The sequence below is a fragment of the Trachurus japonicus genome, chromosome 18 (genome assembly GCF_045865225.1).
Source record: "Trachurus japonicus isolate A0001 chromosome 18, Traja_1.0".
Lineage (NCBI taxonomy): Eukaryota > Metazoa > Chordata > Actinopteri > Carangiformes > Carangidae > Trachurus > Trachurus japonicus.
Window position 1 is genome coordinate 2,932,084 of NC_140924.1, and position 18,649 is coordinate 2,950,732.

The following is an 18,649-nucleotide window of genomic DNA, read 5'->3' on the forward strand; positions in this document are numbered from 1 at the left end:
ATGGGAATAACACCCCCCCTTAATCCACAGGACCTTTTTGAGCAGGCGACGATCAGACAGGCAAATGCCATTTTAACAGATAGTTCTCATGTGCTGAATAGTGAATATACTCTCCTGAACTCTGGAAGGAGATCTAGGCTTCCTTTGTGCAGGCACAATCCATACAAACATTCCTCTGTTCCTGTATCAACCAAGCTTCTCAACAGCAGGAAATGATTGCGATGTCTCTGTATATGTATACGAACATAGGCTATGTGTATATGGAAATGAATTTATTATGAGTCAAACTATGGACATATGTGAGTGAATGGATTAATGTATGTTTGAGGTTATGTGATGCTGATATGAATGTATATTTATGATTATAGTTAGAATAGCGGCGTGGATGCATGTGCAGGATTGTCCAGTGTGGTCTGTTTACTCCACCAGTCTTTTAACTTGATGTTCTTTTTGTACTGTATGTGTTTTTTATGTATGCAACATGTTCCCTGTCTCCGCAACAAATTCCTCCCTGGTGGAGACCAATAACCTAACCTAACAGATGTGCACTTTGCACTGCAGTAAATCTAAAGCTGACGGTATTTCCTGCACCACTTTGCACATGCTTTATATTCACCTATCTAATTGCAACACGTGGATGGGTTAGTTGTTCATCATCAATGTGTCTCTGATGTGCACATTATTCTGAGAACTAATTGTTTTCACATTATTACTGTAACAGTTTCCCAGCTTCTAGGTGTCGCCAAAGGAACAATAGCTGTAGAAACGTGCGTAGGCCAGCCATGAAGTTGGCGTGGACGTGGGCGTACGCCACGTTTTTGTGCGTGCACAACCTCCGTACACTAGTCCCCCGGAGAGGAACAACTGAGGCCCTGTTTACACGACAACCCTTGTGGATGAAAACGGCAAAATATTTCATGGGATGTGCCTTTCGTTTAGACGGTGACGGCGTTTTGGGGGCTTGAAAACGCCAAAAAATGAAACCACCATCCAGAGCGGTTGCGTCCCCATGTAAAGGGTGAAAACGCAAAAGTCTGCGTTTTCATCACAGGCACAGGAGATGAACAACAAACATGTCTTATTCCACAGACTTTTGCGTCACCGTATGCACACAGATTTCCACCTACAAAACGCTCGTCTAAATGTGAAATAGAAAGTGAGAACGCAACGTGACTTTTGCGTTTTCTGTTCAGATCGTTTCCGTGTAAACGTAGCCTTAATCTCTACATGACCAGCTGATTGATCAGGATCCACTGAGGATCAGCTGATCAGTCAGCTGGTTGACCAGTCCTAGCTGCAGTGAAAGCAGCTCTAAAGGACCGCTCCTGACCTCTGATTTTTAAGTTTATAGATGATAAAACCAACAACACCACCAACAACCAACAGAGCCAGACCAACTCCTAGAAGAATAAGTAGAATGGAGGGTCCTGCAGAGAGAAGCAGAGTGAGGTATCAGCTGTCAGGTCGGTGATGAGTGAAGAACACAACAGAGTCTGGACTCTGGGACTCACCTGGCTGATGAACCTCCAGGTTGATGATGCTGATGGGTTCAGTGGATCTACTCGGGACGACTCGACACTTGTATGTTCCTGAGTCGTCTTTGTTCACGTTCTTCAGGATCATGGACACGTCTCCGTCCTTCATCTCTCCGTCCTTCAGCTCCACCCGGTTCTGATAAGATGGATGCTGGTTGTGTGGATCAGGTCTCCCGTCCCGATACAACAACACATATCCTGGGTCCAGTCCAGGTCTGGTCCAATTTACAACTAAGATGTCAGTGTTGCTGGGAGCTCGACATGGCAGAGAGACAGACTGTCCAGGTTCAGCTCTGATGTTCACTGGGAATGAAACAGAGAAACACAGAAACACACACACACCTGAGCATCAGGAGCAGTGATGTCATTCTGGCCACCTCTCAGGTCCCTGTCCTCTGAAGCAGGATTTGAGCTTATCGAGGTAACTTCAGGGTTAACTCTGGGTGTTCCGTACTACGAAGGTGGTTCACTTCTTACCTAGAGCGCTGTAAAAGAGAGTAAGGACAGCATTGGTCCAATGGCAGCGCCTCCTGGTGGAGGAATATGGGTTTTGCAAAAGAACTGACATCTCTGCATTGTTGGTGAATGAGCAGTGTGGTGTTTTCAATAATTTAAGGACATTTATAGATCACCCACGTTAATAGCATCATTGAGGATCCTTTACAGATAAATATTAACACATAGGAGAGTAAAAAAAACAGTTGTCTACATTAATTTTTCAATCTACATTTTGTAATAAACAATTTATAAGTATAATTTGATATGACCAAGACACCTAAAAACAAAAACACGGCCGTTTTCATCAATTTACCAGCAAGTGGGCAACACACATACATTGGAGTGAATGGGTTTTCCGGGGCGATTTTGCAATACCCATATCCTGCCACTAGGGGCACAAAACCCTTAAACCCTTAAACCCTTAAACCCTTAAACCCTTAAACCCTTACCACGGGAGTCAGTGGAGGTGTCGTTACTCTCTTTTACAGTGCTCTAGTCTTACCGGGGTACATTTCCATGGTAACTGATGCTGAACGGCTAACCCGGTCCGGAGCAGGTTATTTTCCAGATTGAGATGACCAGGTAGAAAAGCTCCGCCTCCTGACCAATCAGTTCTCAGATGTTTGTCAGTCCCTCCGCTGAACTTCAAATAAAACTATATACTGTACAGGGGCGCACATAATTAGAAATTAGAAATTAGAAATACTTTATTTAATCCCCGAGGGGAAATTTAAAAATGTCACAGAGCAGCAGCAAGACAATACAGACAACAACACAGATCACAAACACTGAGTAAAAATACATGTAAGACATAAAAACACATAGTGTATTAAAACACAGAATAAAAAAGAAATAAATATATGAATAAGAGATAGATAGATAGATAGATAGATAGATAGATAGATAGATAGATAGATAGATAGATAGATAGATAGATAGATAGATAGATAGATAGATAGATAGATAGATAGATAGATTTACTTTATTAATCCCGAAGGAAATTCAGGTGTGGTCAACTGCTCACAGAGACTCAGTCACACACATATGATAAAAACAGATTATAAATATCTAAAAATAAATAATACAATAACTAAAAAAACTGGAGGTTAAACTGGCTTGAGGACAAGACAAAACCACACACAACAGATGCGTGTAGAGGGTTAAAAGTTAAGAAGTTAAAAGAAGGTACGCATGCGCAACAAAAATGAAAGAATGCAATGCCACAGACTCGTTAATTAATGCAAACACTGCTGGTTGATACGTTTCGTTTGTACAGCGGATCACCACTGGCATGCTCGCTTTCTCTCTCTCTCTCTCTCTTTCTGTGAGTGAGTGAGCACAGTGAAGGAGCGCTACGCGGAGCGTGGGGGGGGGGGCAGGGCAGAATCAATGTATGGGAAACAATAGGTGTGCGTGTTTGAGTAACATGAACGTTTGTGTTTCATTCTATAAACTACTGATAACAATTTCTCCCAAAAATTACAACTGGTCAAAATAACAAAAAGAGATGCAGTGTTTTCAGACCTCAAATAACGCAAAGAAAACAAGTTGATATTCATTTTTAAACAGACCACTAATGTTTTAATTTAGGAAGAGTTCAGATTAATATAGATGGAATTTTAATCCTGCAGCAGCAGTGACTGTTTACCGATTTACTGATTATTTACTGATGCATATGTTATAGTTCTAAGATTTTCTATTAAAATAAAGCCAATAATGAAATTTTTTGTGTTCTCTTTTTATTTGGAAAAGTACCGAAAAGTATCGAAAAGTATCGAAAAACATGTTGGTACCGATACCGGTACCAGTGACAACACTAGTTACGTGCTGTGACAGTGACTTTCCCCGGACTGCGTCCCGTGAGCGGAGTTCCAGTCTGGTTTCGGTGCTGACGAATGTAGTCCGGCTAGTTGGCTGGGGTCACGGAAATAAAGCGTTTTTCTTCTCAAAACAATATGCGTTCAAAAGAGTGACACATTTGCATCACAAAACCGTTGTCCACGAAAAAGTCTGACCTCGCAATCGCTTGGCGCTATTTTCTCTCCCTCCGTATCACTGCGCGCTGCCGCCTGTAGACAGCTGTGTGTTTCCATCAGCTGTTTCACTGAGTTTACTGCTCGGATAGTTCACATAAACATATCTGATTATGACACAAGTGATGAAGCCATCCCTTGTTTTAGCACAGAGCTAAAGGGAGAGCTTCATGAACCTGAATATGTGAGGGTAGGGTAGGGTACCGCCTGGGGTTTCTATTGTAGCCGAGCGTTCTGGGTTCGCATACTGTATTGATATAGAAAATCAATAAACGGGACAGGAGACGAGATAACTCTGCTTCACTTTATTCCTCCAGACCAAGAGACACACCTACACAACACTGGGGCTGTCAATCTTCCCCCCAAATCAGGTTAGAATTTCTAACCCCTCTCATGTTAAATATACAGTATATATTTTTCGGGGCACACTTTCCTGATCCACCATGTCAGATATTAAAGCAGAAGTAAGTGATATATTTGTGTTAATATAAGTCTTAAATAGTTGTATCTTCCGACAGCAATCACTTCTATAGAGTGTTTGGTCTGAAACACGGGTCTGTCAGTCACTCTGCTCTGCTCTGAGCCCAGGAGAAAACTTTCCTTGTATCCTACAACCTTTATCCAATGAGGAGAGAGAACGGCATAAAGGGGCAGTCCTCTCTGTGTGTGCAGCCAAGGGACATCGTGAATGTGGTGACGTAGGGACGAGGACTGTTATGGTGCGTTCAAGGCAGCCCGTAACTCCTGTTTTTCCGACCTGTGAAGTCATACCAGTTTGATCTGGTACGAGTTCACGGGTCAGAAGTTACGAGTGGCCGTTATAGTGACTTTCACAGGTAAAACAGGTCGGAGAAACACGAGTGTGTTGCCTGGAACGCTACAAAGTCGTAAGTTGTGACTTGAAGCTGTAACTTACGGTTTCAAAAGCCTGCCTGGAACGCAGCATTAGCCAAAACGACCGGATCGCTTACTTCTGCTTTAATACACGAAAGGAGGCTCCCACATGCTTGAGCCTAAACTGCTGAATAATAAGTCCTGTCCTGTAATTTTAAGCCTATGAATACATTTCAGCCTACAAGTCAGGGTCCTGAAATATGTGTTTCTCTTAATAAACATTACACATCTCGGGGTTTGCAGGTAGGCCTATCTCACACACACACACACACACACACACACACACTCGTGTTTTTGTGTGTGACCGGAGCTCCGGAGGGGAGGCTGGCTGGGCGCTGTGCAGCCCAGTATAACTACAGGACGCTCGTGTGTGGGTGAGAGGGGCAGGGAGACCGGGCTTGAGCGCAGCAGAACTCAGACGTATCAGGGCCACGTTCCAGAGTGCAGCCGCTCAGGTTGCAGTGGTGTAGGCCTAATGGTAAATTTGAATATTCCTTTGTTTTAATCACTTAAGACGTCCCTACCCCCTGCTATCCTCCCAAGGTATCAGAACTCCTTTTCTTGTTACCCATTTGTGTATTCTAATGTCTAGACCTCTAAACATGTAACCTTGCAGGATGCCCCAGGTATGAAAATACACCCTCGGGGGTCGGTGCCAATACGTGCAACAGACAAACTAGTGTTGTGACGTTCACGAACGAACCGATTCTATTTAACGGCTCGTTAACATGAACGATGGGAACCGAGTCGCAGCTGGGAACCGTTCTTTTTTTTCTTTTTAAAAAATATTTACAATGAATCCATTTCAGACTTTAAAATCTAGTCCATACATATCAAATGAGGTTATTATCAATATTTTTGAAATAATTTAAAATCAGATATTGGTGGGATATCTAATTTTGTATTATTTTGTTCCAAGTCTCACCCCATCATACCTTCCAATGATTAAAGCAGATATCATCGGCACGGCCGTTTCGGCTAATGCTGTGTTCAAGGCAGGCTTTTGAAACCGTAAGTTACAGCTTCAAGTCACAACTACGACTTGGTAGCGTTCCAGGTAACCCGTAGCTCGTGTTTTTACCGTCCTGTTGTCTGTGAAAGTTCCCTATAACGGCCACTCGTAACTTCCGACCCGTGAACTCGTACCAGATCGAACTGGTATGACTTCACAGGAAGGAAAAACACAAAGTACGAGTTTCCTTGAACGCACCATGAGTTAGCAGCCCCCGCCCTTGTCAGGCATCAATTGGTCCTCGTGCTACGTCACCACATTCACGCGCATCCCTTGGCTGCACACACAGCCCTTCATGCCGTTCTCTCCCCTCATTGGATAACACTTGTATCCCACAAGGAAAATTTTCTCCTCGGGTTACAGCAGAGCAGAGTGACGGAGAGACTCGTGTTTAGGCTGAAATACTTCATGTAAGTGATTGCTGATGGAAAATAGGACTATTTAGGACTTATATTAACAAAAACATTCCACTGATATCTGCTTTAACTTAAAAACTATAAAAATCAGTCAAATGAGCCAGTTTTTTGAACGGCTCTTTGAAAGGAACGGCTCACCAAGATCCGGCTCCCCTCAAAGAGCCATAAATCCCATCTCTAAGACAAACACACTGTCTGAGTATTGGACCGGCCCCTGCAGCAGACAAAGGGGTGTGGCATACCTGAGGGGGCGTTTCCTCGGGTATAAGTGTTTCGGTCTCCCCATTGTCTTTGTCTTTGTCTTTTCTTTACCATCACCCACTCGGGTAGAACTGACCTTTCCTTGCAAGGAAATAAATTCATGTCCGCCGGCGAAGTCTCTATTTCATTATTCACCAGCAGCAAACAGCTAAAATTTCCACGACAGCGGCGACACGATTCACCTAATTAACCGTTTTTTAGTACCAGCACCATTTAAGATACTCCGGCATGGGAGGCGGGCGCTCTGACAGGGGGGGCTGCAGCCCTGGCAGCACCCCCCTTCCCACGGTTTTGTGATGCAAATGTGTCACTCTTTTGAACACATATTGTTTTGAGAAGCAAAACGCTTTATTTCCGTGACCCCAGCCAACTAGCCAGACTATATTCGTCAGCACCGAAACCAGGCCGGAACTCCGCTCACGGGACGCAGTCCGGGGAAAGTCACTGTTACAGCACATAACTGGTGATGGGGACGCCATATAGAGTCACATCAAAAGACCCGAACTATCCCTTTAACAAGAATCACACTTCACAAACAGAATTTTCAGTTTTACAAATGGCTTTTCCCCCCCCTTTTTTTACAAATGGAAAATTATACAGGCTACTACGTTATATTTGCAAAAAACAACATAGGCTACATGTTAAATTGTGTTTGTATTTGTGTATAGTGTGCAAATCAAGGAATATTTGTAGATCACCCACTGTGCATTTGCAGGTATAATGAGACAAATCTAACTCCATAGCTGTGAAGGAAACAAACCAGTCTAGTGACATTAGGGAGAGTCAATGTAGATGACAGGAACTGCGCCATGTTACGAGGCAGTTGAGATGGACTGACGAATAGCTCCTCCCTCTACAGCCTACAATAAAACTATAGACAACACAATAGAAGTACTGTAATAACAGTAACTACAGTCAGAGACAGAGAGTTCAGATCTTACCTCCAGAGGACAGACATGTAGACAGACACAGCAGGAGACACAGAGAGACCGACAACACTGAGGAGGAGGAGGAGGAGGAACACATCTTCTACTTCTCTTTCATCTCAGTCGGTGTCCAGGACCGATGATATCACACAGCCGTAGAAGCCTTTTTTTTATTTTATTCTTTTGTTTGTTTGTTTGTTTGTTTGTTTGTTTGTTTAGCCGCTGAACACTCCGCTGCAGCTCTCACGTCGACTTCCTCCTGGCTGCGTCCTGCGCATCGGTCCCTGCGCAGTGGACCCACCGCACTGGTGCCGCCCTGACTGAACCCCACTGTGGAGGAGGAGCTGAACGGTGAGGGCGAAGCACGTGATGGCGTCATGACGGCGTAACGTCAATACGTCTTTACAGTTATGTTGAATTTATGCAACGGTATGGAATCCCTGTTACACCCAAGGATTTTTCTATTGTTTTTGATGCTGTGCCCTCGGGTATTATTTCCCTCTTTAAAAATCTTAATGTAAACAACAATTTGCCCATATCTTTAAACATTACTGAAACAGTAATGGGGAAAGCTTGTTTCACAGGTAATAATAAAAATAAAAATAAGTTTATCCGTCAACTATTTCAACAAGACATTGTAAGTTAACATTCTGCTTTATCCTACTGGTCTACATTTGTTGGAAATATTAATTGGGAAAAAGTCTGGCTACTGCCTAATAAGTTTTTTTTAACCAACAAGGTCAAAGAGATTTCATTTAAAATGCTTCATAGATTTTACCCAACTAATCATTATATACAAAGGCTTAAGAAGGACATTGATGTGAACTGTACCCACTGTGTCTCTGTCAACGAAACCTTGGTTCATTTATTTTGGTCTGGCCCACACACCAGACAACTTTGGAGCAGACTGGCACGCTTTATCAGTGATCATATTTATCCCCAGTTTAATTTATGCTGGAAAAATGTTTTGTTTGGCTACACTGAATATGATAAAAAAAAACTAAATTCTCAGTTTTATATGATTAATTTATTTTATCCAAATTTTATATACATAAGTCTAAATTTTCTGGTAAGAAGCCACACTTCTTGGAACTGTCTGCATATGTTGGTCAATATATCTCCTCCCTCTGTGATTGTGAGAATAAAAAAGCTGTTAAAACGTCTGATCTCTGTAAGCTTTACAAAATATTTATTGAAGTTTATGTTTTTTCTGTCTTGCTGTCATCCCCTGGCGTATTTATGATGGTTTGGTTGTGTATTAATGTTGTATACACTTATTTCATCTAACTGTATTCAGTCCTGTGTATACTCTTGTTGTAAATAAAGTTGTTAAAAAAAAAAAGCACTGGAAAAGCATCCATTTTACTTTTACTTACATGAAACTTTATTATCATATTTGAAACATTACACAAACATGACATTATACAAATACGACATCATACTGACATGAAACAACACTAAAGTAGGCTACAAAGAGTGTGATTTACTCAACTCCAAGGACATGGGGGGGGGGGGGGGGGGGTAGCCTGGCTCTCGCCAGACCCTTGTAGTTCCGCAAAGCTCCACCAGAGGCGCTACGCTCAGCTTCACACAAGGGTCTGGACTCGAGGCCAATGCAAACTTCTTCCCCGGAGCAAAAAATAATGAACCAATCAGGATCGCCGGGCGGGACTTTCTGAGGTGTGACGTAGCGCTGAAGCGACTGTTTGAGTCAAACAACAATGGCGGCTCGCAGTGAGTGGCTGAAGTAGCACGTCAACAAGATAACGGACAAGTGGTTCATCCAATCACATACAAGATTTTTTTTACAAGGCCCCGCCTTCTGAAATGAATCGCCTATGGAGCAGTCCCAGACCCTTGTGCGGAGCTCAGCATAGCTTTGCGGAACTACAAGGGTCTGGCGAGAGTCAGGCTAGGGGGGGGGGGGCTTCACCACAATGTAGCCTCAATACTGCAGAAACTTTTGTCCACTTAAACTTATTACAAATTATGAAGTCCATCACTCAATAACTGTAAAACTTTTAAAATGTATCTCCTCCCACAACTTTTGCTCAATTGTCACCAAACTTGCTACAGAGCATCTCCAGACCGTCCTCCACAAAACTTGTTTCTCGGATTTTTGATTAAGCAAAAATTGAGCCTACAGTGCATGAAAATGTATGACTGTAAACAGTACTGTAAACATATACCATCAAATTCTTGATAAATACATTTTCAATCTTCCTGGAAAAAAAAGAGAATATTTTGGAGTCATGGTTGATGAAGTTTGGCAAATATCAGAATTTTATCTCAAAAACTGAATTTTTGAGAACATTTTGAATTCTGCTCTCATGGGAACAACTACAGTCAATGTGAGAGTGACAACGTCAGATCAATCAGATTTTCTCTTGAGAAACAAAACACTTAGAGTTAAAAACAAATCACCAACATTTCCATGCTGTCTAGGTGCAATTTATGTATTATCAGATTTTTGTTTAGTTATTAGAATTTGTGACATTTGACCATTTTTTAAATCTGCCTTGACAACTGCTGCCCAGGCTTTGAATCCCTGAGTCTATTTGAGAAACAACACACAGCAGGTCTCACTTCCAGACAATTAGCTCGGGGAGTTAGGAGCTGGTTATTGGTGTTGGAGCATGTGGGTTCAAGACCCAACAAGGGCGTTAAAGTCCCACTCCCGCGACCCTTTTCGGCCATTTTAAAACCAGCTCATTAGCCATGCACATTAGCAATGCACCTCTGGGGGGTGGGCGGAGACTGCGCTGCTCTGCACCCGCCCAGCCACCTCCTCGCACCCCACCCCCCACTCGCTGACAGCTGGACATTGTACAATTACAGATTCAGCGCGTTTAGCGTAAAACTCCACACTGGGATTCGATCCCAGACTGGAACATAGTCCTTGCTCATGGTGCAAGCTGCTCTACCAGGTGAGCTATACCTGTTAAACCTTGACAGCTACACCGAGCTGTGAAGGCTTTCACCTCTGAGCCAGATGCAGAGCGGGGCGGGAGCTTGTAGCACTAGTGCCCTCCCCTGGAGCTGTGACACCCTCAACTCCAGTCTTCCTGAAACTGCCAGTTTGAGTCTGCCATTGGTTCACAGCAGTTTGAAGGCAGAAAAACTCTGAAATGCAATTTTGCACTTCCTTCTCTGCTGATAAGTGCTCTAACACAAGAAAAATGCCACAGGAACATGTGAAAAGCTCAAAAAACACGATTTTCACGGGAGTGGGTCTTTAACTAAAATACCAGATGGTCTTTGTGAAACAAATGTAGCCTACAAAATCTTACAGTCACAGTAGATGTTTGACAAATACATGTCAGAATTTTACCTCTTTTACAGTGGTTTCAAATCTGCCTGCACGACAGTGAATGGTTTACTCAGTTTGTGAAGCCACTGTGATTTGGCCTCTTGCCAATTAGCTCAGTACGATAAATAATGGTCTTTGGTTCTAGAAGTTGCAGGTTCAATCCTCAACTGGTGCAAAATGAACATTACATGGTCAACTCTCCTGACTTCCTATTCTCCTGTTTGTTGCTCAGAATATGCCTAAATTTGTCAAAAGAATAGCCCGTACCCAACTCATTGCTTATTATACACTTAACAGGAACATTTTTTGTAAACAAATAAACACACAACACATAGTATTTTGATTTCATATATCATATTGACTTTATTTACTTTAACCCTCCAGAGTCTGACTGCAGCTGTAGCTACATCCACTCTGTCTGACAGGACACATTCAGGGAACTACTGTAAAGTTCAGCATCACTGTCTCTGAGTCTACATGTGAGGCGTTCAGGGACATCTGTAAATAGCAGCATCACTGTCTCTGAGTCTACATGTGAGGCGTTCAGGGACATCTGTAAATAGCAGCATCCCCTACACCATCAAAGCTAGATAGAGGAAGGAAGCGTAGACAGACTACTGTGACCACGCAGAGTGAGGAGCTCATTTAACAGGAGGAACAATGGACGACACATCTCTGCTGAGGCTGCTCTGTAAGTACACACTGACACACTTATCAATATTAGTTATTGATCAGAAAACTGACTAATATACACAGGCTGCTCTGTAAGTACACACTGACACACTTATCAATATTAGTTATTGATCAGAAAACTGACTAATCTACACAGGGACAGATAGAAAATATAAATGATGTTTTTAAAGCAGAAGAGACAGATAAAAGCCTCTTCCTGATGTCTTCACTGTAGAGATAGATAGATAGATAGATAGATAGATAGATAGATAGATAGATAGATAGATAGATAGATAGATAGATAGATAGATAGATAGATAGATAGATAGATAGATAGTACTTTATTAATCCCTTGGGGGGTTACCCTCAGGGAAATTGAGGTTCCGGCAAGCAGCACAGCACCGATCAGACATTAAAAAGACACAGATAGATATAAGAATATAAAAATATAAAATATAAAGTGCAGTCAGGGATAAAAGAACAATAATAAATACATATAAATACATAAATCTTCCCCCATCCCCTCTCCCACCCACCCTGGATACCAACTGTCTTCGTAACAAAAAGACACACCAAAAAACATCCAGATACCTCCATGCTGCTCATATGTAATGTCCGTCTTGTATTGAAGCCCCGACATGAGAAATTGTTCAGAAAAAAATTAAAAAGTCTATTTTTCAAGATTGTTTTTTAGCGGAAGCTTCTCTTCCTGGTTCGTCCAATTCGACCTGTTAAAGCTGATGTCATGTCTCTGCAGGTCTGATGTCTCTGCTCTGCTGCACAACACACACAGGTCAGTGAACGCCTCTTTTCTCAGTCTGAATGTGAGAACTTTACAAAATGATTGTTATGAACACTTGGATGATTAGATGGATGGTTTTATTTTGAAAGTTTGCTTAAACATTCACTGAATTCTCTTTCAGCTCGTCTGACTGTGAGTCCCAGCAGCTCTCAGATGTTTCAAGGAGGCTCAGTGTCTCTGAGCTGTGAGGAGGACGACAGCTCTGCTGGATGGAAGGTGATGAGGAACACAACCAGAGACACCAGAACTGAGTGTGGAGTCGACTGGGGAAGATCAACTGGTTCCTCCTGTAACATCAGCTACACCATGCCAACAGACAGTGGAGTTTACTGGTGTGAGTCTGGAGAGGGAGCAACAAGCAGCAGCAGCATCAACATCACTGTGACTGGTAAGATCAGACTGTGGAGTCAGTGTTGATGAAGCTGTGTGGAAATGGATCAACTGCTGTACTTTGTCTCTGTGTTGAGGTGGACCAGTGATCCTGCAGAGTCCTGTCCTCCCTGTGATGGAGGGACATGATGTCACTCTGAGCTGTCAATCAAAGGAGACCCCTCCCTCCAACCCCCCAGCTGCTTTCTATAAAGATGGCTCCCTCATCAGGACTGAGCCTACACGTCACATGACCATCCACCATGTTACCAAGTCTGATGAAGGCCTCTACAGCTGTAACATCACAGGCCATGGAGGGTCTCCACCCAGCTGGATCACTGTCACAGGTCAGGAGGTCACAGGTCAAATGTTTGATTAAAAGAGTTGGGGAAAAGCAAAACAAATCCGGTTCATGTTTTACATTTGTATTTTAACTGTCTTTTCTATTTCAGAGAGACCCCCCACCACACCTGGACCTACAACCACCTCCTCTCCTCTTTCTTCATCTTTCTCTCCATCCTCTCCTCCTGGTTCCTCCAGCACCCCTCCTCCTCCTCTTCTTCTCTCTGTGCTGCTGCCCGTTGCATTGGTCTTTGTTCTGATTCTACTGGTTCTACTGGTTCTACTGGTGAGACGATGTGTCCAGAGGAAACCTACAGGTGAGACATAGGTTTAGTTTTGTAGTCCTTATTTTTTCTTATAGAGGGTATGCACGTGACGTCACGAAGTTGCTGTGGAACGTCCACTGAGTGGCAAAAAGACAAGAGATTCCATCTCTTTGTTAATCTATCTGTTGATTATCAGTTTTATATTGTAAATGTTGTTGTTCATTTTGGTTCTTTCCAGCTGATGATGAAGAAGTTGGAGGAAATGACATCACAGACGACATCACATACAGTGACGTCAAAATATTACGTAACCAACAGCAGCCAATCAGACGGAGCAGAGGTAACGAGTTTGTTTGTTTGTTTGTTTGTTGTTGTCAGGGTGATGGTTGGAAGTTGTTGTTCAGTGACTGGACATTGAGACAGTGATGGTCCTCACAAGTGTAGGTAAACAAACTACAGTGTGTGTTTATGAGGACGTTGGTGGACAGTGAGCGATGTGGGGACCACGGTGCATTCAGGGACATTTTACACAACAACATAATAGAAAATCAATCCATCAGAAAAATAAAATATTTCATGTAAAAGGACTTCATTTCCCAGAGTTCATCACTCCCTCAGCTCAGATAGGAAGGGCAGATCAGCCTGTCTCTGTGGGGGTGGTGGGGTAGGGGGGCAGTTGGTCTCTGATCTGTCTCTGTGCCCTGTGGTGAAACAGCTCTGTGGTTCAACTTCCTGTTTTTTATTAACATACTTGAGCTGCACTCACTCCACACTCAGCCTATTATTAGAGACAATCTAGGTCATAATGCACAGTACACCCATGTACACACATTTAAACATATAGGAAGTGTTTAATGTGATCAAACCTTTTTTAGTGTTAAACACTATTTATTTGATTATTGTATTTATGAAGCAGTAGTATCAAATGCAGCAGGTACTGTCAATATTCACCCGTGGTAAAATAGGACATATCTCATTGTTCATATGTTTTGCACACTTCAAACATCATATTTAGACAATGATGTGAGCCTCAAGAGGTGAAGCAACCGGAAACAGAGACATTTGATGGCATTTTACACAAGGTGTCTTCAAGATTTACCAAAAATCACAGTCAGTGACATTCAGCAGATTGTTCAAGCCTCCTCGGCAACACCGCGAAGTAAGCAGGAGAAAGGCTTCAAGATGTACATTTCAAGCTACATTGATAATTATGAAGGTAACTCAAGTTACCGTTACCCATAGATGTCTATGACCGTTACCTCAGAAGCTAGCCAGCTAATGCTAACGTAACGTACTATCAGAGGTGGGTAGAGTGACATACGTATTATGTCTATGGGTAGAGTAGCCAAAACATTGTGTGTGTGTTTGTCTACCGTCTATTTGAGGCTATTTGAGTGGCTGCTCTGAGTGGTGAAACGGAGTCAAACGTCGCTAGCGGCTCCATTTGATTGGTGAAACGCTGTCATGTGAAAGAGCATCTGTAGGATGTACCTCCGTCAACATAAACAAACAGATTGTGTATTGGATCGATAAAAAGGAGTAGCCTATAGCGAGAGGAATGTTGTTTGATAAATTACTTATAACATGTTACAGGGAGAGTGGAGGCTCCTTCCACACTGTGGCTGAAAACCAAACCTGCATCAGAGCCTCTGACCCGGTGTCACAGCTCTCCTCTCTGTGGCACCGTGAGTCCACGACACAAACGTGCGCCCCGTGAACCTGTAATCTCTTGTTTATGACAGACAAGACTACACAAATACACACATGGTAACATGTTAATCAATCGATCCACTGATTCATTATCAAAGGCTTTGTTGAAAGCAAATGCACACGACCGAGAGGAGGCTCAGCAAAACAGCGGAGAAGAGACTGGACTTGCAGGTGCGCTAACGTTAAATGATGCAATTTATGAATTGATAAAAATTGTATTTTGATGAACATTATGTTTCAAATTAATTATTTCACTCCTATGCCGTGTAACGAGCGGGTAGGCTACTGTAGAATTAGTCTGTTGTTATGGAGAAAAAACCCTTTCAGGATGTATGAAACCCTGTAATTTCCATCCTGCCGTCTGTGTGCTGTTAGCACAAAACTTAGTTTTAGTAGCTTTGGGGCCCACACAGAGAAAATACGGATCGAAACTTTAAGTATTCATTTTTTTCTAGATGCCTTTGCTTTTCATCAGCAGTTAGGTGAGCTCTTTTCTATCAAGATGAGTGTCTTTGGGGCGTCGTGTCTTTGGGGTATCGTTTTGTGTGCACTAGAGTTGGACACTTGTCAAATCTTCTGGTACAAAGAGGACAAAGGGCTTCAGTCCTCTCATTAAACAAGACGGTACTAAACAAGGACAACTAACTACCATGTCCAGCTGTATGGGAACGATAGAGCTCAGACCGGGGAGTCTGGACTGTGGCTCCTCTCTGGGCTGTGATTGGACCAAAGACAATGTTTCCTCTCATGTGATGTGTTGTGTCTCGTCCAGAGAGCGATCCAGCTGCCGTCTACTCTGCAGTGAGGACTCAGGACGTCACCTATGGACAAATAGTCATCAAAGACAAGAGATCAAAGACGAGAGGTACAGCTGCTCTTCTTCTTCTTCTTCACCATCATGGTCCAACACCAGAACCAGTTCAACTCCTCCCAGTTTGGTCTGACACCATTAAGACCAGTTTATTCTGACAAACTGTCTGTTCAGTGATTCTGCTTTGGTATCACCCACTGAAGGTGATGAGTGTTGTCTATTGATCTATCAATGATTGGTTTATAAAATGTGTGAGACGTTCAGCTGCTTGTCTAGCGACTTTTATCTTTTTTTAACTCTGCATGTAACACCACAGCAGCAGCTTCCCCCTGTTGATTCCACTGAAACCTCTCACCACAACAGTTTTCTGCTCTGCCCAATGATGCTCATGCACATGGTGTGACAGTGTGTTTGAGGTTGTTGCTCACAGCAGACGTGTCAAGATAAAACCAACAAATATTTATAGACCTCTGACTTGACCTCAGTACCAGTAAATAAAAGACTAGTGTTGGTATCAGCTGTGGTTCCTGCACTGATCTGGGGTCTCATTTATAAAACACTGCGTAGGATCTATACTAAATGTGTAAATACGCCCAAAAGCTGAAAATGGTGTAGGCCAAAATAACTTTAAACCAAAAGAGGGCAACAATTAAAGGGATATTCCGGCGTAAATCTAAGCCATGGTCCAACACACCGTAACACCGAGTTAGACCCCCCCCCCCCCCCGAGAGATGAAGTGCTAACCGCTAGCTTCTCTAGTTGTAGCAACTTTAGCAATGACCGCACCATAACAAACAGCGCAGTCTACGGATCCACTATCCACCGATCAAAAAGCCACTTATAGCCACAAATAATGCTCAGAACAGCACCAAACGTCATCAACAGTACAAACAGGGTCCCATCCCATAATACAAGGCATCAAACATCTGTTAGCTTAGCCTGGTTTCTATTGAAAAGAGACGAAAACAACTCACCCACTCTCCTCCAGTTATACGCTATGCAGCAACTTTCCGTGTCCAGCACAGAGTCCAGGCACTGACAACACACGTCCGAGGCCGACTGGCAGCACAGACATCTGGTTTCAGCGGCCACCGACAGCACAAACATCTGGTTTCAGCGGCCACCGACAGCACAAACATCTGGTTTCAGCACAAACATCTGGTTTCAGTGGCCACCGACAGGCATTGACCACCACACTGACCACTTGATTCCCACGGGTCCAGCACATAGACTCCACCAGCTCTCTCCCTCTGTCACTTTTAGCCTCCATTTCCAGCACATAGTCTCCACCGCAGCTGTCCCTCTTTGACTTTTCTCCTCCATTTCCTTCAGCTTGTCTTCAGTGAACTCGGTCTCAAACGGATAGTAGCGCCCATCGAAATGAAACCAGTCGTGTTGTTCTCAAACTCCATAAACCATCTCACATCCGTAACATTGACTCTCTCCCTCTTTTCAAAACAAAAATCAAAACCCACCTGTTTCAAATTGCCTATCCACCCCACCCCTCACCCTAACACTTCCCTTTTATTCTGCACAGTTTTATTTATTTGCTCTCTTCATTATTCATTCTTACTGATGTGTTTATTGTTGTTTATTTTGTGCTTTTTAATGTTGTCTATTCCGTGCTGTGTGTTTTGTTTTGGTATTATTTATTGATGATTTATTCTGTGTTTTTGATGATTTTAACTGCTGTAAAGTGTCCTTGAGTGGCGTGAAAGGCGCTTTCTAAATAAAATTTATTATTATTATTATTATTATTATTAAACTCAGCCGTGTCCGTGATGTCTTCTTCACTAAATTAGACAGTCTCTTCCGGGCAACGAATGGTGTCGGTCGCGCGTGTGACGTTGCGTCTAATCTCGTGCTTGTTTATGTGATTCTCTCCGTTCATTTCCCTGTGAACACTCGATAATAACTTTTATAAACTGATAGGCAAGATACATAGGAACTTGGCTGCATTATATGGAGTAATACACACACATTCATCCTTGAGCGCGGGACTCTATTTCACTCGGTAATCGCCTCCATGCCAGCTGACTACCTGTACAAGCAGACATCACAGATATGGGGGATATGGGGGAATCAAGTGGTCAGTCTGGTGGTCAATGCCTGTCGGTGGCCGCTGAAACCAGATGTTTGTGCTGAAACCAGATGTCTGTGCTGTCGGTGGCCGCTTAAACCAGGTGTTTGTGCTGCCAGTCGGCCTCGGACGTGTGTTGTCAGTGCCTGGACTCTGTGCTGGACACGGAAAGTTGCTGCATAGCGTATAACTGGAGGAGAGTGGGTGAGTTGTTTACGTCTCTTTTCAATAGAAACCAGGCAAAGCTAACAGATGTTTTGTGCCTCCGTATTATGGGCTGGAACCCTGATTGTACTGTTGATGACGTGTGGTGCTGTTCTGAGCATTATTAGATGAACAGTTTTAAGTTGGACTGATGACAAGAAAGATTGTGCGAATGATTACTGGCTTTTTCCCAGTCTTTGAGGTTTAATTGACCCTCGATCAAATGTTCACAGTATTACAGGGAAATATCTAGTTATTCACAGCATGTTAGGCCTCTGCTCCTCCTGCGCTCCGGGAGTGGACTATATGACGGAGAGACAGTGGTGATTCAATATATAGAGGGAATTTTCATTTCCTGCAGTGTTGCAATGTGTTGTGTCCCGTCCAGAGAGCGATCCAGCTGCCGTCTACTCTGCAGTGAGGACTCAGGAAGTCACCTACGGACCAATAGTCATCAAAGACGGCAGATCAAAGACGAGAGGTACAGTTGCTCTTCTTCTTCTTCACC

The 18,649-nt window shown here is 43.1% G+C and overlaps 2 protein-coding genes and 1 long non-coding RNA gene across 3 annotated transcripts in view; 2 read left to right on the top strand and 1 right to left on the bottom strand.

The window, feature by feature from the left end:
• Window positions 1–732: 732 nt before the first annotated feature.
• The window catches only part of LOC146968318 (CD226 antigen-like), a 51,691-nt gene continuing 33,774 nt past the window's right edge, over window positions 733–18,649 (bottom strand). The window contains exons 3-4 of the mRNA XM_085760314.1: window positions 1,512–1,838; window positions 733–872 (exon numbers count right to left, since the gene is read on the bottom strand). Coding sequence (XP_085616440.1) covers window positions 733–872; window positions 1,512–1,838 — 467 coding nt within the window. The remainder of the gene's footprint in view (window positions 873–1,511; window positions 1,839–18,649) is intronic.
• Window positions 11,546–13,107, top strand: LOC146968319 (hemolin-like). The gene is made up of 3 exons (XM_085760317.1): window positions 11,546–11,576; window positions 12,481–12,747; window positions 12,827–13,107. The coding sequence occupies exons 1-3, from the start codon at window positions 11,546–11,548 to the stop codon at window positions 13,105–13,107; spliced, it is 579 nt and encodes a 192-aa protein (XP_085616443.1).
• LOC146968320 (uncharacterized) lies at window positions 13,256–15,970 on the top strand. Its single transcript, XR_015034208.1, has 3 exons — window positions 13,256–13,387; window positions 13,575–13,676; window positions 15,819–15,970. It is a non-coding gene; the product is annotated as an uncharacterized LOC146968320 (long non-coding RNA).